This window comes from Gopherus evgoodei, chromosome 4, assembly GCF_007399415.2.
Source record: "Gopherus evgoodei ecotype Sinaloan lineage chromosome 4, rGopEvg1_v1.p, whole genome shotgun sequence".
NCBI classification, from domain to species: domain Eukaryota; kingdom Metazoa; phylum Chordata; order Testudines; family Testudinidae; genus Gopherus; species Gopherus evgoodei.
Window position 1 is genome coordinate 124,066,703 of NC_044325.1, and position 26,626 is coordinate 124,093,328.

Sequence of the window (26,626 nt, forward strand, 5' to 3'; positions counted from 1 at the left end):
CCTCCAGGCGGCCGTCCCGTGGTGCCCCGCGCGGCGGCGGCGCTCTGGTGACGGTATCTCGCTGGTGCGGGAGGCGGCGGTGAGGGCTGCGCGGGCCTCGCTCTCTGTGTTTCTTCGGCCGCCCCTCCCCCGCCATGTCCTACAACTACGTGGTGACGGCCCAGAAGCCAACGGCCGTGAACGGCTGCGTCACCGGTACCGGCCGCGCGGGGGGGTGAGGGGCCGGGGGGGGTAGGAGTTGGCTGGGGCTGAGGCCGGAGCCCGGGCTGGGAAGAGCCCGAGGGGGGCGGGGGTGACAGCGGGGCCTTGGCCGCTGCTCGTGGGGAGCGGGTCTTAGTGCGGCTACTGCCTGGGGGGCGGGGAACTGGGGCGCCGCGTGAGGGTGAGGGTGCGGGCGGCTGGTCGGTGGGTGGCGAACAGAGTGACGGGCTGGCGAGTGGGGAGGCAGTGGGAGGATGGGGGGCAGTCAGTGTGTGGGGGGGGGGTGAGTGAACAGGGGTCCCGTTCTGGGGGTCCCGGGGTGGAGTGCAATCAGGGTGCTAGGGGAGCAAGTGGGGTTAAGGGGGTGAGCAGGGTGCTGAGGGAATAAGCAGGGTGCTTGAGGTGTAGTGTGAGCCCCTCTGGGGAGACAGAGCTGCTGGCTCGCTCCCTTGGTTTGCAGCCTTGTGATACTTTATCTCACAGGGCACTTCACTTCCTCGGAGGACCTGAACCTGCTGATAGCGAAGAACACCCGCCTTGAGATCTATGTGGTCACGGCAGAGGGGCTGCGGCCCGTCAAGGAGGTGGGCATGTATGGCAAGATCGCAGTCATGGAGCTTTTCCACCCAAAGGTGAGCGTGGTGCCTGGTGGTGGGTGGGGTATGGTGCCGACTGGGGTGCTGAAGGGATGAGATTGTGGAGTGAGGAGTGAAATTCGTTCTGATTTGGTGCCAGGAGTTTGGATGGGTTTCCTTTGTATGGAGTTTTCCTGAAAGCGTGTTCCTTCTTCCTAGGGGGAGAGTAAGGACCTGCTGTTCATCCTGACAGCCAAATATAATGCCTGTATCCTTGAGTACAAGCAAAGTGGTGAGAGCATTGATATCATCACCCGAGCCCATGGCAACGTGCAGGTAAGTTGGGTGGGCAATGCGGTAAAGGCTGGTGGGTTCCCTTTGTGAATGCTGGTTTTATTTTGCTGTTGGCATAGACAAACTATAATTACAAGTTTCTGCCTTGTGGAGCTTGCAACCTAGGGTCCTGATTCTACAACTGACTCTGTGTCTGTGTCTGGTCTCTTACACTAGTATTCAGACAAAACCCTCCTCACCAGTTTTCAAGCCAAAGCACCTTTCATCTGTTTTCAAATCTTGAAGTATAATTGGCAGCTGTGATGCAATGGATTGAGCACAAGACTGGATGTTAGGAGATTTGATCTGCTAGTAAGTTGCTGAGCATGTCCTTGGCCACGATGCTTTTGTGTGCCACAGTTTTGCTACCTGTAATGTGCTAAGAGAGCTACAGATAATACCTAGGTCTCAGATAGTTTTTTTTTTTAATCTATAGATCTCAAAGTGCTTTATAAAAGAGGTAAGCATCATTATTGTCATTTTACTGATGGGGAAACTGAGGCACAAGTTGGTGACATGTCTGAGCCACCCAAGCAGACACAGGATTAAAACACAGGTCTTGTGCAGGGGTCGGCAACCTTTCAGAAGTGGTGTGCCAAGTCTTCATTTATTCACTCTACTTTAAGGTTTTGTGTGCCGGTAATATATTTTAAAGTTTTTTTGAAGGTTTCTCTTTATAAATCTATTTATTATATAACTAAATTAGTGTTGTATTGTAAAATAAACAAGGTTTTCAAAATTTTTAAGAAGCTTCATTTAAAATTAAATTAAAATGTTGATCTTACGCTGCCAGCCTGCTCAGCCTGCTGGTGGTCTGGAGTTCTGTTCGCCTACGCCAGCAGCAGGCTGAGCAGGGCCTGCAGCCTGGACCCCAGCTGGCAAGGGTCCGGCAGCCAGAACCACAGACTGGCAGCAGGCTGTGCAGGGCCAGCGGCCGGGACCCCACACCGGCAGTGGGCTGAGCGCTGGTTTCATCCATCGGCTCCTGCCAGCTGGGATCCCGGCTGCCGGATCCGCTCAGCCCGCTGCCAGTCTGGGATCCTGGCCCTGCCCACATACAGTAGGTACCTACCTTCTCCCTGGTTCTGGCCATTCTCTTCCTCTCTCTGCACTGAGGTGAGGGTGGGAGTGCACTGAGCACAGGGCTGGGGGTTAAGGGTCTGGCCAGGAGCTAGAATGAGGGAGGGGGCTCAGGGTTGGGGCAGGAGGTTTGGGTGTTGGGCACTTACCTGGGCAGCTCCCATTTGATGCGAGGGGCGCAGGTGGGAATGTGTATGTGGGGAGGAGGTACAGGAGCTCCCATTTGGTGCTCAGGGTGGGGGTGGGGATGGGGATGTGGCGGATGGATGGGGTGTAGAGGGGCTGGGTACGTGGGGGGGTGCAAGAGTGAGGGCTGGGGGCATGTGAGGGGAGTGCAGCTGTCAGGGCAGAGGTGGGGCTGGGTATGTGTGGGGGTACCAGAGTCAGGGCTGGGGTTTTGGGGTGTGTGTGAAGGAGTCAAGCAGAGGGCTGGGTTTGTATGAGGGAGGTATAGGGCTCAGAGCTGGGGGGTGTGCAGGAGTGTGGGGCTCAGGGCAGAGGGCTGGATGTGTGTGAGCGGGGGGGTCAGGGCTCAGGGCAGAGGGCTGGGTGACTGCCTCCCTAAGAACTCCCAACCCCCTCCACTCCTTGTCCCCTGACTACCCCCTCCTGGAACTCCTGCCCCTAACTGCTCCCCAGGACCCTACCCACTATCTAAGCCTCTCTGCTCCTTGTCCCTTGACTGGACCCTACCCCCTACCTGTCCCCTGACTGCCTCGACCCTTATCCACGCCCCCACCCCCGGACAGACCACCAGGACTCCCATGGTTATCCAGCTGCTCCCTGCCTTCTGACAGGACCCCCAGAACTCATGACCCATCCAACCCCCCCACCTCCTTGTCCCCTGAGCACCCCCTCCAGAGACATCCCACCCTAACTGCCCCCCCCCGGACCCTCCTTCCTTCCTGGCCCCTGACTGCCCTGACCCCTATCCACCCCCCCTGTCCCCTGACAGACACTGGGACTCCCATGCCCCATCCAAACCCCCCTGCTCCCTGACTGCCCCCTCCAGAACCCCCCCCGCCACTGACCACCTCACCCGGGATCCCACCTCCATCCAACCCACCCTGCCCTTTGTCCCCTGACTGCCCCCACCCCTTATCCAACCCCTCCAGCTCCGGAACCCCTTACCATGAGGCTCCAAGCAGAGCCAGACACCTGCCCCATGGAATTGTGCAGCCCCACCCCTCAGAGTGCTCTGGCAGGGCTCCGATTGAGCAGGGAGTGTGTCTGCCTCTCCGCGGAGCCAAACACTGCCCCGCAGGAGCATGCAGCCCTGGCCCCCGGAGCGCTGCGCGCGCAGTGGCAGGGCTCCAGGGGAGGGGAGGATGTGGGGAAGGGGCTGGCAGCTTGCTGCGGTTGGCCGGGCGCTCCGGCCTTGGAGCGCGGACCCTGCGGCTTGCCACGCCGGGAGAGTGGGGCCATTTGCCCACCCTGTGGACATGCCTATGCTTTTGCTCCCTTCCCCCGCGAGGGGAGCGGAGGGCAGAGGAGAGCGGGCCGGGCTGGGCAGGGCAGGATTTTTAATGGCATGCTGGAGTCCTGGCAGGCAGCAGCGTGCCATTAAAAATCGGCTCACGTGCCGTCTTTGTCACACATCTCATAGGTTGCTGACCCCTGGTCTTGTGTGTCCCTGTTCAGTGCTCTATCTACTAAGCCATGTTGCCTCCCTGGAAAAGAGACTGTGAAGTGTTTGTGCTACAGGAAACTAAGAGTCCAGTTATTGAGGCTGGCTGTTTATCTCTGAAGGATGTCATGGCTCATTGGTGGAAAGGACATCCACTTTGGACATGGAATACCCAAGTCACCTTTTGCTTGCTGGATAATATGCTAAAGCCTATTAAATAGATTGCAGGAAATCCATTCTCAACTGTGGGATGTTGACCTTGTCTCTTGACCTCACTGAGTGTTCTCTTGCTTCTTTGTTTGGGTCTCTTTCTAATAGTAGTCTCTTCTCTCCCAGGATCGCATTGGTCGGCCCTCAGAAACGGGTATAATTGGCATCATTGACCCAGAATGTCGGATGATTGGATTGCGGCTCTATGATGGCCTCTTCAAGGTCATTCCTCTGGACAGGGACAACAAAGAGTTAAAGGCCTTTAACATCCGCCTGGAGGAGCTGCAGGTCATCGATGTCAAGTTCCTCTATGGCTGCCAGGCTCCTACCATCTGCTTTGTTTACCAGGTACCCTGCGTGACTTCCTTGAGTTGTCCCTGAATGGAGAATATTGGAAATCATTGGGCAGTGCTGGTGTGAGTTGGAGCCCCTGAATGTCCTTGTAATTGTCCAAGTCATTTATGCTGTCCTAGAACCTATGCTAAGCAGCATTGTGGTCTAGTGGTTAGAGCAAGAGGCTGGGAGTCAGGACTCGACTGACTGTGTGACCTAGGGAAAGCCACCTCACCTCTCTCTGCCTCACTTTCTCTGTCTGTGCCACATGGGTATTAGCACTCCCTGGGAGGTCAAGTCTTCCCTCTTTAGGAGCATTGAGATTCTTGGATGACTGGTGCTTTAGATGTGACTATTTCTCATTAAATGGTTAGCAGAAATGTCTCTCAGCATGCATTGGGTAGGTTGAGGTGAGCTCAGGTTGGGTTTACAGGCTCTGGCTATTTCTTTATAGAAGGTGATGTTGGGCCCTGATCTGCCTCCTTCTCAGTTGTTGCGAGGAGTCAGTAAATCCTGTTCAGCTATTGTTTAGGGCTACTTTTCATTTCTGTAGGGACCCCAAGCCTGTCTTACTGTTGGGATAGTCTCCCAAAGGGAACATTTCTGAGCACTGTTAAATCTCCACTTACACATCTCTAAACAAACCAACTCCTGTGGGCTGGCTGAATGAGAAAATTGGTGAGAGGACATGGAGCCCTCTGTCTTGACATTGCCAGTGCAAATCTTGCTCAGGCAGATAGATACTGACTGAAAATCATTGCTGTCTGGTGGCTTCTTGGTGCCTGGGTGAAATGAGTTTGGTAGCTTCAGGTTAGTTCTTAATGGCTAGATCACATAAAAGTCATGAGCACAAGTAATAATAATAATAATAATCTAGCTTTTCTAATGTGCATTTCATCAGTAGATCTGCACACTTTACAAAGGAGGTCAGTAAGATTATCTCCATTTTACAGATGGTAAACCTGAGACACATAGTAGAGACGTGACAGAGATGCCCTGTCTGTGTCAGAACTGGGAATGGAACCCATGTCTCCTGACTCCCAGTCCAGTGGTCTGTCTGCTAGGCCACAGTGTGCTAATTGTTGGCAGTCTGAGCAGAGAGGCCAGGGTCTGAGCAGTCTGAGCAGAGAGGCCAAGGGAGCTGAGCTTCCTCCTCATCTTTAGCGATGACCTCTTCAGGGCATGTCCATGTAACCACAGTGATTTTGAACCCTTCCATCATGACATTTGCCTGAAATACTTTTATTATATCTGTGCTCCATAAAACTTACACATGCTACAGCAATGGGGTTTGTGTAACCATTGCACCCAGTTTGGGATGTTTGTGGCTTCCTTAAAGCCAATAAGTATAAATAATGGCCTTTACACAACACTCTCTAAAGCGCAAATTACCCCTGTGAGATTAGGAAAGCATTACCCCTATTGTGCTGGTGGGGAAACTGAGGCAGAGAGTGGCGGTGACTTGACCAAGCTCATAGAGTCCATGTCAGAGCCTGGGTAAGAACTCAGGAATTCCAGGTTTGTACTCACAACGTGCCTCTTTCTACCAAAGCAGCAGAGATAAGGGGACTTTGGTCTTTCATATACACAATAGCAAAACAGGGCTTTGTTTCCACAGACCTAGAAGTTGTAAACATTTCTGATTAAGAGTGATGCTATGAATGCCCTGATTATAATAAACAGTCCTGGTATAAGAAGGGAGGGTTGGTTTGATTTGTGTCTGCCAAAAAACACTTAATGCAGCACAGTAAATTTTGCCCTTGCAGCAGAGTGAGATGCGCATTCTGTCTGACTCATTAATTCTGACATAAAACATTTGGTTTGGTTGCTGTCTCTCTGCATTGTGTGCATATAGGTGGGGAGAGGTTTCCAAGTTTATTTTTCGTGTCTAATTCTCGCTAAATTTATTAATCCTAATCAGAGAATTTGGACTGAACAGAATTGCAGTGCATGTTCTTAAATGTTGGTGGGTGTCCTTTTTCTTTTTTTTAATGCCAAAGGCAGATACCACAAATATGAATAAAATTACATAAAAAAGACTGTTAAGAAAACATCCCAGTTGAAAGGACTCAAATTGGTCCAGAAATGCCAGAGTTAAAATGCATTTTTACTCTGAAAAACTGTAAAGCCGCTGTTTTAACAATAATCAGATCTATTCCCCATTTGTATTCCTTGTAATTGCTTCTTGCTTTACTGATAAACTTAAGTTTTTACTGCTCTTTACTCTGGTTGACACTGGTTTGCCAGCACAATCAGAAGAGAATCCAGCTCACGCGACTTGAGTTAGAGCATTGCCAACTGAGTGATTTAAGTTCCAGCTGCATAATCTTTGTTGAAACGTGAGCCAGAAAGAACCCAGCTTAACTTTGACTTTGCAGAGCAGGCAGTTTGTAAAAATCTTTTCCTTAGAAACTATTGATTGGATCTGAAAATTGCCAGGACAGAGTACACAGAGAGCCTAACAGTGCCCTTTGACCAAAAAAAAAAAAAAAAAAGGCATTTTTCATAATAGAACCATGCTTACAACCTTAACTCTGCCCATTTGGGCACCTGCATCGTTACAATACAGTCTGTAGTTCCTGGATCCCATACAGTTTTGAAATAATAGTGCTGTGTGGGTTTTCTGTAACCTGATAGTACAGAGCACTATTCTGTGTGTCAAATAGACATTAGTCAGTGTGTGTTACATGACCCTCTCTGTGCCTGATCCACAGGGGATATGAGTTTGTTACAGCCCCCGCTGCTCAGAGCATGAGTCTCTGGGTCAATTTTAACTTTGGAGGTCCCTGGTTCAGTCCCTGTGGTGTTTCAGTCAGCATGCTGCCTGTCACACTAGCTTGCATGTTTGTAGCTAGATTAGGTTGATAGTTAACTGCCTGATCTCCTAAACTGCATCTGTGGAAGGCTGCCCTGCTGGCTGAATAGAAGAGCAGAGTCCATGGATAAACTGGATAATGGTCAGAGAGTGGGTCTGCTGAGACCACTGCTTTTTATGCTAGCCAGTATCATCTCATTGTTACCATGTGCTCTTCCATTTGTTGTATCCACCTGTTGTCTCTCAAATTATTATACTGTAACTCTTTGGGACAGGTGCTGTTTTTATTGTGTGTTTGTACGGCACCTAGTACAGGGGTCGGCAGCCTTTCAGCAGTGGTGTGCCGAGTCTTCATTTATTCACTTTATTTTAAGATTTTGCGTGCCAGTAATACATTTTAATATTTTTAGAAGGTCTCTTTCTCTAAGTCTGTAATATATAAACTATTGTTATATATAAAGTAAACAAGGCTTTTAAAATGTTTAAGAAGCTTCATTTAAAATTAAATTAAAATGCAGAGCTCCCCAGCCCGGTGACCAGGACCTGGGCAATGTGAGTGCCATTGAAAGTCAGCTCGCGTGCCGCCTTTGGCACATGTGCCATAGGTTGCCTACCTCTGACCTAGTACAATAGACTGATCCATGATTGGGACTCCAGACGCTACTGCAGTGCAAATAGTGGGTGTTGTCATAAATATCATGAGAGAAGAGACGACTTTAAAAAGACTGTCAGGATAGAGAAACTGTGACAAAGAAAATAGTGAAATATAACAAGACAGTCTGTATTTTCATTGCCTTCTGGGCATGTCAAGTAGCACAGCTCTAGAAGGTATTGCATGCACATGCAGCTAAGGTTGTAGAAAATTATATTATATTTGAGAGAATCAGATAATGTGATGAGGGCATTGCTTAAACATTTCCACTCTAACATGATACTGGTTGTGGAGGGTCAGACTCCATGCTCCCTGCTGTTTTTAGGCCCCTAATCAGACATTACGGCCCTGCACCCTCCTTATTACTCTGCAAGTAATCTCACTATGTTCATGATCACACACACACCTCTGTCTGCCTGCTGCAGTGATTTCTGTTGCTTCTCTTTCTGCAGGATCCCCAGGGCCGCCATGTCAAAACGTACGAGGTATCCCTGCGAGAGAAGGAATTCAACAAGGGTCCCTGGAAACAGGAGAATGTAGAAGCCGAAGCGTCCATGGTAATTGCAGGTCAGTTCTTCTTTATAGAAGATCTTACCTACTACATCTTGCTTCAGTGGTGATGCTTCACCCTTGTTACAGGTACTCTCTAACGAGGCTGTCTGCATTCTCCCTTTCTGCAGTGCCTGAGCCTTTTGGAGGAGCTATCATCATTGGGCAAGAGTCCATCACCTACCACAATGGCGATAAATATCTGGCTATAGCCCCACCAATCATAAAGGTGAGAGAGTTTCTTTCTAGAATGCTGATCCCTAGGGTCATGGATACAGCTGCCCTTGGAGCCTGGCTCCCTTGCACTTCAGTTTCCATGTTGTGCCTAGGTACTGCGTGTAGTAAATTCTAAGGCCTACCTGCACTAAGGAGTCTCCAGGCTGGGATTTTAAACTACTCTCTCCCCCTTGCATACCTGTGGGATGGGACTCCTCTACTCCCATGTGACAATGTAGGGATATGGCCTTTGGGTGCATGAATGGGTGTCTGGTACAGTTGTTGATCCCTGCCTTCGGACACTTGAGGGACGTGTTCTGTGTTGAACAAGGCGTGTGCCTGGTCCCCTTATAGCCACATATGGGTGGGGCTCCTCTCTGCTTTGAGTGCTGGGTAGAATGCAGTAAAGCCAAAAGCCTGCTGGGGCTCTGGGGCCTCAGAGAAAGAAATACATTAGGTGGTACTGTGAGATTCGGGCATTGGTTCAAGCCAAAGCAGAGATGTAGCTGAATGAAACTCACAGCAAAGGTAGGATCTGTAGCAGTGAAAGATCTGAAGCTTGAATACAACACTCTGTGTGAGGAAATGCTTGGTTTGGGAAGAGGGGAGCCAGTTGGGGTGTCTGAGCCAGGGGATTTGATCCTAATCAGAGGGGTATGATTCCTGGGTGCAAGTTGTACAGGAAGCATCAACTAGATCACAGAGGCAACAAGGGGAGTGACTGTGTTAGACTGAAAGAAAAGCAGAGATATGATGAGAAGATCATTTGAAGGCTGAGACAACAATAGGCTAGAATGTGGCAATAGATCTCTGGGAAATAGATACAGGCATCATGGCTTGAGTGTCTAACAGGCTGTCAGCTCAGGCTCTTTGGAGGCCCATGCTTTGATGTGTGCTGCATTAGTAAGAAAAGTAACATGCTGCCTGGGAGTCTCTCTGGGCCTTGGCCTGCAGCCCTAGCACAGACACATCTGCCCTGAAAGTCAAGGGAGATTTGTTTGGGTAAGGGCTGCAGGAGCATGCCATTAAATCCCAAACCAAATGTCTTGACCAGAAGCTGGGCAGCATCTGTCACTCAGAAAACCACTTGTTCAGAGTCCTGAGACAAAGCCGGCATGCAGCTATCTGGGCCCAAAACAGCATCGGGACAATTTATCTGCTGAGTGTGTTCAGTCAGCAGGATGAGGGTTTCTGAGGGGGTTGCTCCTGAGCTGAGAATGGGCTTAAGAAGTTTTAGCCTGACCTGTAATTCCTGAGACAGTTCTGAGTAGTTAATAATGGGGAAGTTCCACCACAGACTCACATATAGTCACTGGCACAATATAATCAGCGGGGAGTCAAATCACTGGCCCAAGGAGCGAGCAGATTGCCACAAGGTTTGGGGGATTTCAGCACCTCGCACAGGATTGTACTGTTGGCCAGGTGCATTGTGGGTATATTCACTCTTCTGACACATCCGGCATTGGCGGCTGCTGGGAGCTGGACACCAAGCTAGGGGGCCCAGTAACTCCGACCTCTTTCTCTGCCTGCAGCAAAGTACAATCGTGTGCCACAACCGTGTGGATCCCAATGGGTCCCGTTATCTCCTGGGGGATATGGAGGGCCGTCTTTTTATGCTGCTTCTGGAGAAGGAAGAGCAGATGGATGGCACGGTCAGCCTGAAGGACCTGCGTGTGGAGCTGCTTGGAGAGGTAGCACTCTTCCCCCTTGCTGCTTTGCCATGTGTGGTCTCTGCCTGGGGAGTTCATGAGCTGCAAGCACAGCTCAGGGACTTTAAATGGAGGGAAGCGAGTCTCCACTGGGATGGGGTGGGATTTAATTCCCTGCTATTTTCATAGCTCCGAACCTCCTGAGACACCAGGATGTGTGTGGGACTGACCAAGTGTGGGTCCTTTGCTAGCGTCCCCACCTTCACAGGTTGCATTGGAGCTGGTGCTTTGGTCTGTCATTTAAGGGAGCATGTACTCTTTGGCGGTTCTCTAAAAGGATTTTCCTTCAGGCTATGGATATCAACCGCCTTCCAGGGGCTTTCCCGTGGAGCTGGAGTTTGGGATTTGTGTTTTCAGGGTAGGGGGCCCACCTCTGGCTTGGGGCTTTCCAGTGGGCTTGAATTGTGTATCTGCTACAGGCCTCTTTCCTCCTAACCTACTGGTCCATCTGTCTCCTCATCTAGACATCCATTGCAGAGTGCCTGACCTACCTAGATAATGGTGTTGTCTTTGTCGGCTCTCGGCTTGGGGACTCCCAGCTCGTGAAGGTGAGAAGAAGCCCTCTCTTGTTCTAGTTCTATCTGCAGCCACATTTGTTCACCTTTCCCCTCCCTGCTGGATCCCAAGAGGTGTGGATGGGTCAGGGGAGCCTCTGACTTGCTTCCCATTGCCTCTCACAGGCCTCTCTGCTCTGTTTGCTGGAGGTTCGGTTCTGTTATTGATAAGAGGTCGAATAAACAGGCTCAGTCGGTATTTATTAATCAGATTATTAGTTAAGGATTGATATAGCACATTACCGAATACAGAAAGGAAGGCTGTACATTACCAAACTGATCTGCAGAAATGTTCTTGTTTCATTCTCAACTAAGTCTCAAAGCCTCAGCTCCTTATGTGCCATGGGTCTTTCCAAAGAGAGACAAAGGAATTTCTTTTTCAACAGCCTAATTACTTGTAAATTTCCTTTATGATATTTCAGGATACGTGATTGATAAGCCCATAGGTATTTTAACCAAGTTATTATTTCAGAAAATGTCTCTGACAACAAGCAAATCCTGATGAAATAAAAACATCTCTATAGTTTATTATCTTATCAATCACAAGAAACATCTGCAGTAACAAATATCTTTCATCAGTCACAAGTGGTCTCTCTTCTTGGTTTCCTAGACATCTGATGACTTTTTCTGTGGGTTGACAGGATCATAGCAAGAGATTACACACATTCCATCACTTTTGGTCACACACTAAGGTTCAACCTGTGTACAGAGAACATTTGGGTGTATAGATACAGAATACCAGCACTTTGATTCGTGCCCCACAGTGTTCTGGGACTTATGTACAAAGCATTATGGGAGTTTAATATCTGCTAACAGCTCAGATCCCTCCCCACCTGCTGTCTACCTCTGGGTGCTCCCTGCATTTACTTTGGGAGCTAATGACTTTGTGTTCACAGCTCAGCGTGGACAGCAATGAACAAGGCTCCTATGTAGTGGCCATGGAAACCTTCACCAACCTGGGCCCCATCGTGGACATGTGTGTGGTGGATCTGGAGAGACAGGGTCAAGGGCAGGTAATAATTAATGGCTCTGCCTTCCCTTTGTTAGTGCTGAGTGCATCTGCTCCAGACGGGGGCATGCCCGCTGCAAAGGGGGAATAGACTGTGGTCCATGCTGGGCATCCAAGCTACCCTTATTTGAGCTGCTGCACAAAGAAATGCTGGAGGTACTGCTTGTGGGGTATTCTGTGTTGGGAGCAGCGAATGGTGGTGCTTTGAAATCCATTGAGGAAAGGTGCTGAGTGTAAAGCAGAGGTCTTAGGGTGGGTGCTTCCCGTGGGTCCCTTCTCATAAGGGAAGATTAGGCCTCCCATGAGACTGCTCTGGAGGATCAGACTCGGGGATGGGGAAAGGGTGATGAGCCACCTCCAAAGAACTTCCTTTGGGACGTAGGGGACACCAGACCCCTTCCATCTACCAAGACCCTTACCTGAATGCCTCTTCTCATAGTGGGAGGAGATGTCCCCGCATACCCTCCCTACCCCAAGACCTTAGCTGGGAGGAATTGGAGGAATGTTAATGGGTATCTGCTCTCTCTAGCTGGTCACGTGCTCTGGTGCTTTTAAGGAGGGCTCCCTGAGGATCATCCGGAACGGGATTGGGATTCACGAACACGCCAGCATCGACCTGCCAGGGATTAAAGGTTCATAAATCCATTGGGAGCGCAGAGCATACGTGCCAGCCTTCAGCTCTGTCAGCCTGTTCTACAAGCCTATGTGGTTGTGACCCACAGCTTCAGAGGGAACTGGGGGACATGTCCTGCATGCAGCCTGGGCAGGGGTATGGGGTGTGTCAAGGGGCATCTCCCTAAGTTTTTTTGATGAGATGTTTACTCTGAGTAATAGTGGGCTCTTTCCCTTTGCAGGCCTATGGCCCCTGAGGTCAGATTCACATCGTGAAACCGACAACACGTTGGTGCTGTCCTTTGTAGGCCAGACCAGGTAAGGCTCTGGGATTAATGCTGGGGCAGGCTCTGGGCTGTGTGCTGTGCACCTAGTTGAAGAGTTCTCTCCCTCTTGTAGGGTTCTGATGTTAAACGGGGAGGAAGTGGAGGAAACTGAGTTGACAGGATTTGTGGATGATCAGCAAACCTTCTTCTGTGGCAATGTGGCCCATCAGCAACTGATCCAGGTACTGGTTAAGCCAGTGAGAGAGGAGGGGGCTTCTGACTGGAATGGAAAGGGCTGTGAGGTATCATGGGAGGAGGCCTACAGAATGTGCTCCCAGAAATGGGGATGGTGGCAGAGTTCCACCTGGGCTGAGTGTCATTGAGGGTGAATGTGCCCTGCGTCTGAGCTGGAGTGTTTCCTGCTTCTCCAGATCACCTCTGCCTCCGTGCGACTGGTCACTCAGGAGCCCAAAGCCCTGGTGAGTGAATGGAAAGAGCCCAAGGGGAAGAACATTAGCGTGGCTTCCTGTAACAGCAGCCAGGTGGTGGTGGCTGTGGGGCGAGCACTCTACTACCTGGAGATCCAGCCCCAGGAGCTCAGGCAAATAAGGTGGGTGTGATCCCCTTGCCCTGTCTGGTTCCTCTGGCCCCCAGCCTGGTTATTGACCTGTCCATTTCCTTCCTTCCTGCCTGCCTGCCAGCTGCACAGAGATGGAGCATGAGGTGGCCTGCCTGGATATCACCCCACTGGGGGACTCTAATGGCATGTCCCCTCTGTGTGCCATCGGCCTCTGGACTGACATTTCAGCCCGCATCCTAAAGCTGCCCTCGTTTGAGCTGCTGCACAAGGAGATGCTGGGAGGAGGTAGGTGCTGCTTGTGGGGCATTCTGTACTGGGAGCAGTGAACAAAGCTGTGTGTGACACTTAATGGGGACTTCTCTTTTTTCCCACTCCCACAGAGATCATTCCCCGCTCCATTCTGATGACCACCTTTGAGAGCAGCCACTATCTCCTCTGCGCCCTGGGAGATGGGGCTCTCTTCTACTTTGGGCTTAGCATTGAGACGGGTAGGTACATGGCCCCTCCTACTCTGGTTTTTAAAGCGGACAAGACTGATCAGATGCCCTTTCTCCCCCTTCTGAATCCTCTCTCTGATCCCAGATGGGCTGGGCTCCATGGCATGATGGCCCCACCCCTCTCCATCCTGGTCAAGCCACTCCCCGACAGGGCAGGGATCTCACCAGTTTGTAACAACCCTGACATCCCTAGAGAGTTTGATGGGCAGGTTCTGTTCAGATACTTGATGTAATCAGGATTCGTGCTACAGGAGGGGGATCAGCCCTTGCCTGCTTTTCGAGGGAGAGCTACTCTTCCCTCTCCTGGAGGGGACATGAGGTGGCTTTTTGTGTCAGACCCTTTGACAGCCACCCTCTGCTGACAGCACAGTGCCTCTGGCCTCCATGTGGCCTCTGGCCTCCAGCCAGTGTGCCTTGCTGCTTGATCCCACTCTTCCAAAAGCTACTATCCCCTTTGGTTGGGCAGCTCCTAACACTGCTGCTCCCTTACTATAGGTTTGCTGAGCGACCGTAAGAAAGTGACGCTGGGCACCCAGCCCACTGTCCTGAGGACATTCCGTTCACTCTCCACGACCAATGTCTTTGCCTGCTCTGACCGCCCCACTGTGATCTACAGCAGTAACCACAAGCTGGTCTTCTCCAACGTCAACCTCAAGGAGGTGAACTACATGTGTCCCCTCAACTCGGATGGCTACCCTGACAGGTGAGCACGCTCCCCCACATGCCAGAGGGGACTCTGCACTGGCCCAGGTGAGGTAAGGAGCAGCATGTCTTGAGGATTCTCAGCTACATCCTTCTACCTGATCTAGTGTCTGAAGGGCACAACGCCCCCACGTGCCTTCCTTGCTCAGGCCTGGCTGACAAGAAGGTGGAAGGTGATGGCATGTTCAGTGAGCACTATACCTACAGGCCAGCTTGCAGCTGCATGGAGAATGGGAAAGGGAAACCCTCCTCCTAGATGCTATCAGACTCGCTCCTGTTCCTCACTTGCACAATCAGTCCAGCTCTTTTGCTGCCCTTATGGTGTTGAACGAGAAGACACTTGCCATCGCTTACTTTGTCCCTCCCCATATACTGGCATTGGGTTTTCCCGCGCTGGCTGGGTCCCAGTAACCCTTAGAATCATGAGATCGGTGGTATGTTAGTCTGGCTATTCTCCCAGCATCCTAGCTATTCAGAGCCCTGGAGTCAGTGGCTTCCTCTCTCGGCGCCTGGTCACTGACAGTCTCCTTTCTTTACAGTCTGGCATTGGCCAACAATAGCACTCTGACAATCGGCACCATCGACGAGATCCAGAAGCTTCACATCCGCACGGTTCCCCTCTATGAGTCACCCAGGTGAGCAGCGGGGTGTTCAGTTTCTGGGTCTGCACCCTGTGTATGAGTGGGGAAGGACAATGGCACAGCTCGTCATTCTCCAAAGAGGAGCCGCCCCACCTTTCCACTGGTGTATGGAAGTGGTGAGATGGATGAATCAATGAGATTGGTGGCTGGCACTCTTGAGAGCAGCCTGGGGACTGTAGCAAAGAAATGTCTGGGAATTGAGCAATGTAACAGCCTAGTGTCCCAGGAGCCTCTGTGTTCTCTTTAGCCTCAACTATGCTCTCTCCCCTCCCCCTGAGGAGTCCTTGCCCACACAGCTTGCTCTGTTTATTCTGCAGGAAGATCTGCTACCAGGAGGTTTCTCAGTGCTTTGGCGTGCTTTCGAGTCGCATTGAGGTGCAGGATGCCAGTGGGGGCACCACTGCACTGAGACCCAGTGCCAGCACCCAGGTTAGAGGAAGCTCTGGGAAGGCATGTGGGCTTAAGAGCTGGGCTGCTGGATAAGCAGCTGTTGGAAACGTGACTCTTCAAGCCAAATGGCGATACATATTTTTCTTGTCATCCCAAGGTTGAGTACGTGGACCCCACTGCCCTACCCCATGGCAGTCTGGGAAGGAGGGAGGGTGGGACTCTTGTCTTAGACTCTTGAATCTTTTTATCTCTAGCAGACTCTGCGGCTTCCCTTGTTACATGTTCCCCTTTTCTCTCAGCCTTACCATTCAGATTGCTCATTAGATGGGATGGCTGATCCATCCTGGGATGTTTACTTTTCTCCATGGCTGAGACAAAGGGCCTCTCAGAAGCTGCCATGGAAACTTCCATCTTATCATTCTGTGTGTTCCTTAGCCTGAATTCTGTTCTGCTGTTCCATCAGTCTGGCTTCAGAAGACTCTCTGAGGGAGAATCTAATGTGCTAATGTGCCCCTGAGCAACTGCATCTGGATTTTCCCATGGGAAGAAATGTTCCCTCACATCAGTGGTCCATTTGGCCAAGAGGCATGTCTGGGATCTCATTCATCTTCTTATCCCTGCCCTGTATTTCCAGCTTTCTCTCTCATTCAGCCTCTCTGCTCTCCCAGTGTGCTAGGCCGCTGCGAGTAGCTTGAGGGTGTGATCGCTCGCTCTCTGTCCCAGGCCCTGTCCAGCAGCGTCAGCTCCAGCAAGCTGTTTTCCAGCAGCACCGCCCCGCACGAGACATCCTTCGGAGAGGAGGTGGAGGTGCACAATCTACTCATCATAGACCAGCACACCTTTGAAGGTACCAGCCCCAAATACTCCCTTCTTCCTGCCCCCAGGAGGGGGCCCAACTCACGTGCTGAAAACTTTCCCTTGCAATGCACATGTGGCAAAGGGTCATGGATGAGACCAGCAGTTCTGTGAAAAAGAGGCTTTATCAGAAGGAAAGGCAAAAGGATAGGGACTCCTGGAGGAGGGCTGGGTGTAAGGCCAAGGGAGTTATATTAAGCGGAAGCACAGGCTGGAAAAGAGGGGCTTTCCAGGACAGCTCTTGGCTCTGTCACTTGGGCACATGGAGCAGGCTCTTAATTCCTTATGATAGGCTGGTCCAGTAGCATGAAAGCGGGGGGAGGGGGCTCTTGGTCACAACCCAATTGCTTTTATCTTTCCTATGCCCAGTGCTCCACGCTCACCAGTTCCTGCAGAATGAATACGCCCTAAGCCTGGTCTCCTGCAAGCTGGGCAAGGACCCCAACACGTACTTCATCGTGGGCACGGCCATGGTGTATCCTGAGGAGGCTGAGCCCAAACAGGGTCGCATTGTAGTCTTCCACTACTCAGATGGTAAGAGGGAGAAGGTTGAGTTCCTGTACCAGGTCCTTCTCCTGGAAGCACTCCAATCATCCGAGGGAGGTCACCACCTAATCCCAGAGGATTGGGAATGGACATCACCGCAACAGGCACTTTGGCTTCCCTCACAGGCCTGCTGACAGATGGTTGCCAGTTGTCCATGAGAAAGCTTGTGCCTGCTGCTTGGGGGGCTTTTGCTCTGCTGCGAACCAACCTCCAAATTATGGTAACTTCTCCCCATCTCCCATTAGGACACAGTAATCCTTCACCCTAACTTCCTTCTGGAACCAGAGTCTGAATCCCATGGTCTTTCCAGTTTTACCGCTCACGTCCTTCCGCTACTGTCACTGGGCCTGCAGTTGCCCACAGACTGGCTGAGAAATGGACTTAGCCTTTCTAGGGAGAGAACAGCCTTGAATAGAGCATCTTGTTTGGGTTCCACAGAGGGTCTTGTAGCTGCTCTTGAGGGACACAGAGGGTAACCAAAGAGTCTATTGATGTGTTCCAGGGAAACTGCAGAGTCTGGCTGAGAAGGAAGTGAAAGGGGCTGTGTATTCCATGGTGGAGTTCAACGGAAAGCTCCTAGCCAGCATCAACAGCACGGTAAGCTCCAGCAAGGCCCTGGATATCCCAGGCAAGAGGCGGCTCAGCCACGAGATTGAAAGAGCTCTAGAGCTCTGGTGTGCTGGGCTATTCTGGGCTGCTGTGTCCCTCTCGCATTTCTGTGCTGGCCCTGGTTCAAGTCTGTTCCCTCAGGTGCGTCTGTATGAGTGGACAGCAGAGAAGGAGCTACGCACAGAGTGTAACCACTACAATAATATCATGGCTCTCTACGTGAAGACCAAGGGGGACTTCATCCTGGTTGGAGATCTGATGCGCTCTGTCCTGCTTCTTGCCTACAAGCCCATGGAGGGTAACTTTGAGGAGGTATTGATACTCTTCCACCCAGGGTAATCCAAAGGATGGGGGTCTCCATCCTATGGTACAGCAAGGGGCTTTCAGGAAAGGGAGAGCAGCTTGTGGGGTGAGGAGAGGGCAGTTTGTCCAGAGGAGAGCCAACAGAGCTGGGTTTCCCTTTGAGGCACAGTGTCCCTAAGAACAGGATCTACTGAAGCCACTCATTGGCAGATCTCTGTGGGCTCCTGTGAGACAGGCTGCTGGGGGATCTGGTTCAGTGCCTGCCATGGGGCCAGGAGGTGGGTTGTCTTGGCTTCCTGTGGTGGGATGCAGGGTTGATAGTACAAGGGGTCCTGATGAGAGACCAGCCCCCCTCACAAGCAACATGGGTTGCCCTGCCAGGATCCTTGTTATGTTCTCGGGGTAGGGAATGTGCTGCTGGGGTAGCTGGCTCTCTGGTGTAGTCCTCCCAGGGATCAGTCTGCCTTTTCATCCAAAGGCCCCACCTTCCTAGGCTCCTCCAGAAAGAGCCACTTCTGCAGGAAACTGGCACAGAGTCCCTCTCCTGGGGAAATGGGATCATGATCCCATCAACTGTTTGGAGTTTGTGCTGTCCTGCTGCTCCTCCAAGGGGCCTTGTGAATGTGCAGACCTCCTTCCACTAGTTCTGACATGGGCTGGCGCTTTCTCCTTCCACCTGACTTCATCACTCAGAGAGCTGGGTGGGATCCCCCCATACCATTGTAACCTTGGTGTTGGGTGGGGCAGGGTGGCTTCATGAGGATATCACCTTGGGGGCTCACAGTAGGGCCTGATCTCCCCTAGTGTTTGTCATCCCCTTTAAGATTGCTCGAGACTTCAACCCAAACTGGATGAGTGCCGTGGAGATCTTGGACGATGACAACTTCCTGGGAGCAGAGAATGCTTTTAACCTATTTGTGTGCCAGAAGGACAGGTAAGCAGGCTCTGGGCATGATGGTGATGGTGGGGTGTACATCCTATCATCCCCTTCCTTTCAGGTGGGTGTTAGCTGGCAGGACTTGCCTTTCTTCTGTGTGTGGAATGTGACTGTGGGGAGGTGCATGTGTTAGCTCAGAGTACTGGGATGGGGAGTGTGCTTGTGAGCAGCGGGACATGTCTCTGGTGCCTCTGCTCTGTGTTCTCACCCCGTTGCCTACCAGGGTCCTTGCATTTCAGCGCTGCCACAACTGACGAGGAGCGCCAGCACTTGCAGGAAGTGGGGCTGTTCCACCTGGGGGAGTTTGTCAACGTGTTCTGCCATGGCTCCCTGGTCATGCAGAACCTGGGCGAGACCTCCACACCAACACAAGGCTCAGTGCTCTTTGGCACGGTCAACGGAATGATCGGTAAGGGGAGAGCTCTGCGGCTGCCTCTTGCCCTGCTTTGAGGGCTGTTGTGTGAGATCTCAGATCCTGGAGGAGGCACTAACATGGGCTTTGAAAGGAAGTTCCTAAAGTGGATTTGATAGCAGAGCCCTCCTGGAGCCATTAGTTGGGCTGGGCAGATTGGTTTTTGATGAAAAATTTAAAATATTTGCACAGTGTCTGCTCTCACCAGCAAATATTGATTTTTTGGGGGCAATTAAAATACTTCTGCTGAAAAAAAAATAGAATTTTTTGTTTAGAAATGCTGCTGCGGTGCCTCATGTGAGTTGTAGTTTCCTCATGTTCCCACTCGCTGTCCTTGGCTGGGCTCCCCAGCCTTCCTACGTGTCCTATGATGTGCTGCCATCCCTCTCCAAGAGGGGACATTGTGGTGCATCATGGGAGATGTAGTCCCATCAGGGAGCCTGGCCTACATTGAATGGGAACATAAGGTACCTGAACCACAGCTCCCGAGAGGCACCAGCTTTTCTGGATTTAATCTTTCTGGGTTTGAATTTTTGTTGAAAAATGAAGTTTTCTGTGGAAAATATGCAAGAGAATGATTTTTTTCACTTCCATTTACATTTCCTGGGTGGGGGGAGCGCTTGTGACCATCTCTACTCATTAATTGCCAGGCAAGAGCCTGCTATTCCCAGCCTGCTGGATGCTCCAACAGTGTGGTCCAAGAGTTGCCAGGAAACTGCTGCATCCAGCCCTGCCCCTAATGCCCTCTCCTCTCTTGCAGGGCTGGTGACATCACTGTCAGAAAGCTGGTACAACCTCCTGCTGGATATGCAGAACAGACTCAATAAAGTCATCAAGAGTGTGGGCAAGATCGAGCACTCCTTATATCCTTCCCCATCCTCCTGCTCTGTGCCCCCTTCTCGAGCAGATCTAGGAGCTTAGCAAGGAAGGTGCCTTTACAGTGGCAGTCACCTAAACTGTGGCTATGTTAGGCTGTGCCATGAGTGGGATAGAGGCTGACAAAGCAAGTGCTAGAATGCTGACTCATGAATTGATGAGCCAAAGCCTAGAGTGACTTCCAGGAGCCCGGGTGGTGGGAGAATTTATGGAAGTTCACCACATCTTTGTGTAACTGTGACCCACTGTGGTGGGCTCTGATCACTTGGACATGGTGTCCCTGGCACTTTGAGCTTGATCACCAACCAGTCAATCACGATCAACTGGTTGATCCTGGAGCCTCAGCCAGCTGATCGCAATTTCCGGGCTGCTAAAAGTCCACCGGCGCAGCTCGGCTCAGAGGCTGCCTGCCTGCCGTGGCCCCATGCCACTCCTGGAAGCGGCTGACTGTTGGCATGTCTCTGTGGCCCCTGGGGGAAGGGAGAGGGGAGGTGGCATCGTGCGCTGCCTCGAGCACCATCCTCAGCAACCGGCCAATGGGAGCTGCGGGGATGGCACTTGCAGGCACAGGCAGTGCATGGAGATCCTCTGCCTCCCTCCCCCAAAATTGCGATCGACTGGCTGAGGCTCCAGGATCGACCAGTTGATCACGATCGACAGGTTGGTGACCACTGCCCTAGGGTATTGGTGCCAAAGCTCAAGGTGCCAGGGACACCATGTCTAAGTGATCAGAGCTCACCACAGTAGGTCACAAGTACACAAAGATCTGGTGAACTTCCATAAATTCTCCCACCACCCGGGCTCCTGCTGCTTCTGGGAGCGGCATGGGGCCATGGCAGGCAGACAGCCTGCCTGATCCCCGCTGCGCTGCTGACTGGGAGCCACCTGTGGTAAGCGCCTCCTGGCTGGAGCATGCACCTTGCACCCCACCTCGCACCCTAGCGCAGAGCCCCCTCCCAGACCCCACAGCCCAACACCCTGCCCCAGCCCAGAGCCATTATCTGCACCCAAACTCCTCCCAAGAGCCCACCCCTCCTGCACCCCAACCCACTGCCCCAGGCTCAGCCAATGCACACCCAACAGTTGAGAATGTTATACTGATTTGTGGCAATCCCTGAAGGATTTTGGATCTATAATTCACAAATGACACTAATAAAAAGTAAAACTCATGAAATGTCCAGTGGATTCTACAAGATTAGGTGCAGTGTGACCATATGATGCCTGCACCCAAACACCCTCCCAGAGCTTACGCCCCAACCCTCTGCCCCAGCTCAGCCTGGAGCCCTCTCCCACAGTTCGAGCCCCTTGGACCCAGCCCAGAGCCTGCAGCTCCTCCCGCATGCCAACCCCCTGCCCCAGCCTGGTGAAAGTGAGTGAGGGTGGGGGAGAGCGAGCGACAGAGGGAGGGGAGAATGGAGTGAGCGGGCTGGGGCCTTGGGAAAGGGAAGGGGCCTTGGGGAAGGGGTGAGGTAGATTCTGGGTTGATCTTAAGTTCAAAAAGTGATCTTGTGTATAAAAAAGGTTGGAGATCACTGCCCTAGGGACTCTACCAGTGGGTAGGGGGAATGTTGTGAGCTGCTCTGCAGAGTAGCAGGATGAATCCGGCAGCGTATGTGTTGTTTTGCAGTCGGGGTCAGGGACTCCACTGAGCTTGGCACACAGTCCTTGCCCCAAAGAGCTCACAGTCTCTCTCTCGCTCAAATACTGGGCTGTGATGTAAATCAAATGCTGCACTGGTCATGGATGTAGCATGTATGTGTGGGAAGCAGGGCAGTGTGTCCAGTGAAGCTGCTGTGCATGCCTGGGGGTGGAGTTTTGTTCTGAGTGGTGTTTAAGGGAGTCCAAGGATGATGCAGTTTAAGTGGGTTTTGCTCCTTGACTCTTGCTTGCACCTGGAGATCATTTCACACTGAGCGCAAGACAGAGCCAGCCACAGGGTTCATTGACGGTGACTTGATTGAAAGCTTCCTGGACATCAGCCGGCCCAAAATGCAGGAGGTGGTAGCAAACCTACAGGTGAGATGGGGTCCAGGTGTGAGAATTGGTCAGTTCCAGGTGTGCAGCAGAGGATCTTGGGAAACTGTTCTCTGGTACTAGTCTTTTGAATGGCACTCCTTCACCCTGGTCCATGCAGGGGTGCTTCTATAGGAGCTGTGTTCCTCCTCTTTCCCCAGTCATGCTACTGTAACACCTCTGTCCCTTGTTGCAGATTGACGATGGCAGTGGCATGAAGAGAGAGGCCACCGTGGATGACCTGATAAAGATCGTGGAGGAGCTGACCCGGATCCATTAATAGGATTCGGACTCATCTCCTAGCATCTTCCTCCATGGTAGAATATGGAGTCTCTTTCCACCTGCAGCCAGGGGGTCCCTAGCCAGTTGCACTATGACACCAGAGGCTGCGATTATTTTCCCGGGTGGAAGGGGAGAACCTCTGAACTGAAGCCATCTCGCTAGGGACTTGGGGATGTGATTTTGGCTTGGTGTCATGTCATTTCCTGCTTGGGTTCACCAATCCTGTGGACCTCGGCTCCCAACCCAGGACTGGTCATGGCTGATTGCTCCCATTGGGTAACTACTAGCGCTTGGCTGAAGGGTCACCCCTGCCTGGACTTCCCCTGTGGCTCACTCGTTCACTGTTGTCTTTAGTATCTTTTTGTTTGTTTTTTTTTGATTCAGTGTGTTTTGAAGTGGAAGCCTCCTGCACCCCCTTCTGCCTCTGTAATGAGGATGGGCTGGAGCCTTTTCTCTGGTGCTGGGAAGATGGGGGAGATACCGGGCTGGCTTTTGGACGTGCCCTGTTAGTCTGGGTGGTGAAGCTCAAAGGGTAGAGAAGGCCTCTCTCTCTCCACAGGATTTGTGGCGTGCTCAGGGAGGAAGGGTCTGGAAAGTGAAATCTCTGTGGTTTGGTTTGAGTTTTACCAAATAAAGTAGAGTCCAAGAGGAAAGGTCTGGCTCCTTCTTCTTGTCCCTCTGTTCTGCCACAGGGCTGATTTGTAGTGCTGTGCCCTCCCTGCTCTGTGGGCTATTGCTACAGGAGCCATATCCTTGCTGTGCTCCACAGGGAACTCTCACTCCACATCCCTGTTCTCCATTGCTTTGAGCTTTGTCCAGCAATGATCCTTTGGGCTTCCCCTTGGTTATCTCAGCTCACACACAGTCTGCAGGGGAAGTTGGACAGAGCTGAACAGCTGAGTGGCTTGATCAGATTCTGGGGAAGGAGGTGAGGACCTTTCCAGATGCATTCTTCTGTGTGTGCACTTTGGAGACAGTCATCTCAGACTTGTCTCCGTACTGAGGAATGTGGGCTTTGCCTCGTGCAGAGTGCTTTGAAGGCATTACTTTGCATGCTTCTCTAACAGGTCTAGGCATGTACCTAAACGTATGGTGCTCCAACGTTACCCAAATACTCAAGGGAAAAGTAAGACCTGGAAACCTTCTGGAATGTGTCCATCCCCTCTGCAGAGCAGAGTTAAGGTTACCATGGGAATGATCTTGACCAGTGGTTCTCAAACTATTGTACTGGTGACCCCTGTCACATAGCAGGCCTCTGAGAGTGACCCCCTCCACCCCATAAATTAGAAACACTTGTTTATATATTTAACACCATTATAAATGCTGGAGACAAAGTGGGGTTTGGAGTGGAGGCTGACAGCTCGTGACCCCCTGAGAGGTCCCAACCTCCAGTTTGAGAACCCCTGATTTTTGACAATGAATCCCTGGATGTTTTTTTTATAGAATTAAAAGGACAGCTTCACCATCACCTTTTTGCATCTATTAAGGGGCTTCCCACCTGCCCTGCCTCTTGGCTTGCTGTTCTGGCTGTCTCATGCCAAGCTGTGTGAGATGAATTTCTCGGGTTCAGTCTGCTGCCAGGGGGGCAGAGGAGCAGTGTATTCCCATGACAAGATGCCAGAAAGGGCAGTCCTCCCCAGCTTGGAAGCTTTGCCAACAATTCCCAGTAGCATGAGCAAGTGTAAATATCTCTGCAGTTAGGAACAACTCATCAGATTGGCTTAGACCAGCATTCCTTTCTTTGATAGTGGCCAGCAGCAGATGCTTCAGAGGAGGGTGCCAGAACTCCTGCCCTAACCTAGTCCTGGCTCACTTTGCATTGTCTCCTCTGTAGATTCACCCCAGCACCTTACTGTGGGTCACCATGTGGCTGAGATAATAGCTTTGTCTATCAAACTGAACTGCTTTCACAGCAGCCCATCTCCCTCCAGTCTTGTTGCTTGTGAATGAAATAATGAACTGTGTGCGGCTCAGTGTGGCGTGGAGGCTGGTCCATTGTGCTCCAGTACCCCTTTGCACATTGGCAGGAGTGTGAGGCCAGGGACTCTGCTGTTAGTATCTCCCATGGGAAATGGGTGACAGCAGATCTGGAGGAGTGTGGGTCAGGCAGCAGAGCAGTCAGTGTTTCTCCCCTGAGCTAATAAAATAATCCATTGGGCAAAAGTTATTCTGCAGAGGACAGGATGGTCTAGTGGTTACAGCACTGGCTGGGGCTTGGCAGGCCTGGGTTCCACTCCACTGACTGCTCATGTAACCTCAGCCCAGTTACTTAGTCTCTCTGGATCACAGTTCCCTGCCTGTAAAATGGGGATAACGATCCTTCCTTTCTCCATTTGTCTGTCTTCGCTATTAGTGTGTGGGCAGGGACTCTCTCTTACTATGGGTATGTGCAGCACGCTGCACTTTGGGACCGTGATCTCTGGCGCTGTAGGTGTTACCCTGATACAGGTGACTCACACACGTGTGAACTCACACAGGAAAATGATAAAAGACAAAAACACAATCTTTCCCATCAGCGAACGCCTTTCACAAAGCAATCTCTCCGTGACTGACCCCTCTGTCCTCACCCTCAAAGGAAATTTTCACAACGCCTTTGAAGGATGAACCTGGGAGCTTACATTTATAACTTTGCTAGACACTAAAAATCGTGGACTCAGTGAAGACGCTGCATTTATGGCTCATTACAACACTCTACAGCCCACTAACCCCCATTTTTGTCCTGTAACTGCATAGGTGTTAACTGCCAACTTCACCTTCAATGGTTCTTTGTAACGTGAACTCCGTATGCATGGGTGGCCGGTGATCCGACTGGAGTCCAGAGAACCCCCATGGCAGCCCCAGTGCCAGGCTGCTGGGGAGGTGAGGCCCTAGCCCTGGTGCTTCAGGTGCTGTGGCCAGCTCTGGGAGGCTGGGCAGTGCTGCTGCAGTGCCCGCACCAGCCGCCTGATTCCCTGCTGGAGGCAGGCCATCTAACGCAGAGTGGAAACTGCAGGAAGGGCACCTGGCTTTGGGGGCGGAGTGTGGGTAGGGCCATGGTAGGCTGTTTGGGAAGGCACAGCCTATCCCTGCCTATATACCTGTCGCCTATGTCCTTGTGTTAAACAATCTGTGTCACCTTCTATTTAGCTGTGATGCTGAGTACCTTTCCCAGCCCTGAAGAAGAGCTCTGTGTAAGCTCAAAAGTTTCTCTTTCACCAACAAAAGGTCCAATAAAAGATATTAGCTCACACACCTGGTATCTCTAATATTATAAAGTGACTCTTTGGAACATAGGAGTCCTTGCAAGTTCAGCCTGCTTGTCCCCTCCAGATTAGTATTCGAGCTAGGGTGACCAAACAGCAAATGTGAAAAATCGGGCCAGGGGGTGCAGGATAATAGCCTCTATAAGAAAAAAACTCAAAAATCAGGACTGTCCCTATAAAACTGGGACATCTGGTCACCCTAATTCTAGCTCTCACCACTCTGGATTAGACCAGCGATTCTTTCTAGTCCGGTATCTGATCTGGTGCCACACTGCATCAGACCCTTGGTCCTATCTACTCTGGTGGCTGTAAGTGATGGCAAACTCATCAGATCTTTGTTCCTGTCTATTCTGATAGCCCAGCTCCTGCAGTGGTTTAGAACCTGCTACTTCACTCCGCCTGCCCCCTATACTGCACCTTGGCTGTGATCCAGGCTGTCTGAGAGTGGTTAACCATTCCTGATCACTTATACACCCACCAAGATTTGATTACACAGCAGGACCTGTCCCCAGTTACCCAACAGAGGCACTTGAGCCTGGAGAAACAAAGGCCTGGTCTACACTAGGGGGTGGGGTCGATGTAAGATACGCAACTTCAGCTATGTGAATAGCATAGCTGAAGTCGAAGTATCTTATTTCGACTTACCTCCTGTCCTCACGGCGCGGGATCGACAGCTGCGACTTCCCCTGTCAACTCCGCTACCACCGCTCGCTCCGGTGGAGTTCTGGAGTCGAAAGGAGTGCATTCGGGGATCGATATACCGTGTCTAGATGAGACACGATATATCGATCCCCGATAAACCGATTGCATACCCAAAGTGTAGTTCCTTGGCTCTGCAGCAGGTGATAGAAAGGAACTACTCCCCTAGATCTGTTAGGTCAGCAGGTTCTTGTGCCTGTGTACTGTGAGCCTCGTGCATAGTGTTTGCCCAGAGACCAGGCCCTATCTAGTGTAGCTGTACAATTGCTGCTTCGTGGCTTAGATGCCTTCCTGAAGGCTT

The 26,626-nt window shown here is 51.4% G+C and overlaps 1 protein-coding gene and 1 long non-coding RNA gene across 2 annotated transcripts; one reads left to right on the top strand and one right to left on the bottom strand.

The window, feature by feature from the left end:
- The first annotated feature begins 40 nt into the window (after positions 1-40).
- Positions 41-23,037, top strand: DDB1 (damage specific DNA binding protein 1). Its single transcript, XM_030560869.1, has 27 exons — positions 41-195; positions 685-833; positions 996-1,112; positions 4,153-4,374; positions 8,279-8,393; positions 8,507-8,604; positions 10,124-10,282; positions 10,765-10,848; positions 11,751-11,867; positions 12,393-12,495; positions 12,718-12,793; positions 12,875-12,983; positions 13,173-13,351; positions 13,443-13,606; positions 13,702-13,809; positions 14,314-14,521; positions 15,060-15,155; positions 15,479-15,590; positions 16,275-16,398; positions 16,776-16,940; positions 17,455-17,549; positions 17,703-17,873; positions 18,689-18,798; positions 19,041-19,210; positions 19,974-20,076; positions 21,982-22,105; positions 22,299-23,037. Exons 1-27 carry the CDS (start codon positions 135-137, stop codon positions 22,380-22,382), a joined length of 3,423 nt encoding a protein of 1,140 aa, XP_030416729.1. The 5' UTR covers positions 41-134; the 3' UTR covers positions 22,383-23,037.
- Positions 11,362-26,313, bottom strand: LOC115650642. The gene is made up of 2 exons (XR_004000147.1): positions 26,272-26,313; positions 11,362-11,553 (listed from the first exon to the last, which is right to left on the bottom strand). It is a non-coding gene; the product is annotated as an uncharacterized LOC115650642 (long non-coding RNA).
- Between the last annotated feature and the right edge of the window lie 313 nt (positions 26,314-26,626).

Coding starts and splice junctions, on each gene's coding strand:
- DDB1 (XM_030560869.1), top strand. CDS start 135: ATGTCCTACAACTACGTGGTGACGGCCCAGAAGCCAACGGCCGTGAAC. Junction 12,984..13,172: donor CCCATCAGCAACTGATCCAG/GTACTGGTTAAG, acceptor CTGCTTCTCCAG/ATCACCTCTGCCTCCGTGCG. Junction 15,591..16,274: donor GACCCAGTGCCAGCACCCAG/GTTAGAGGAAGC, acceptor TCTCTGTCCCAG/GCCCTGTCCAGCAGCGTCAG.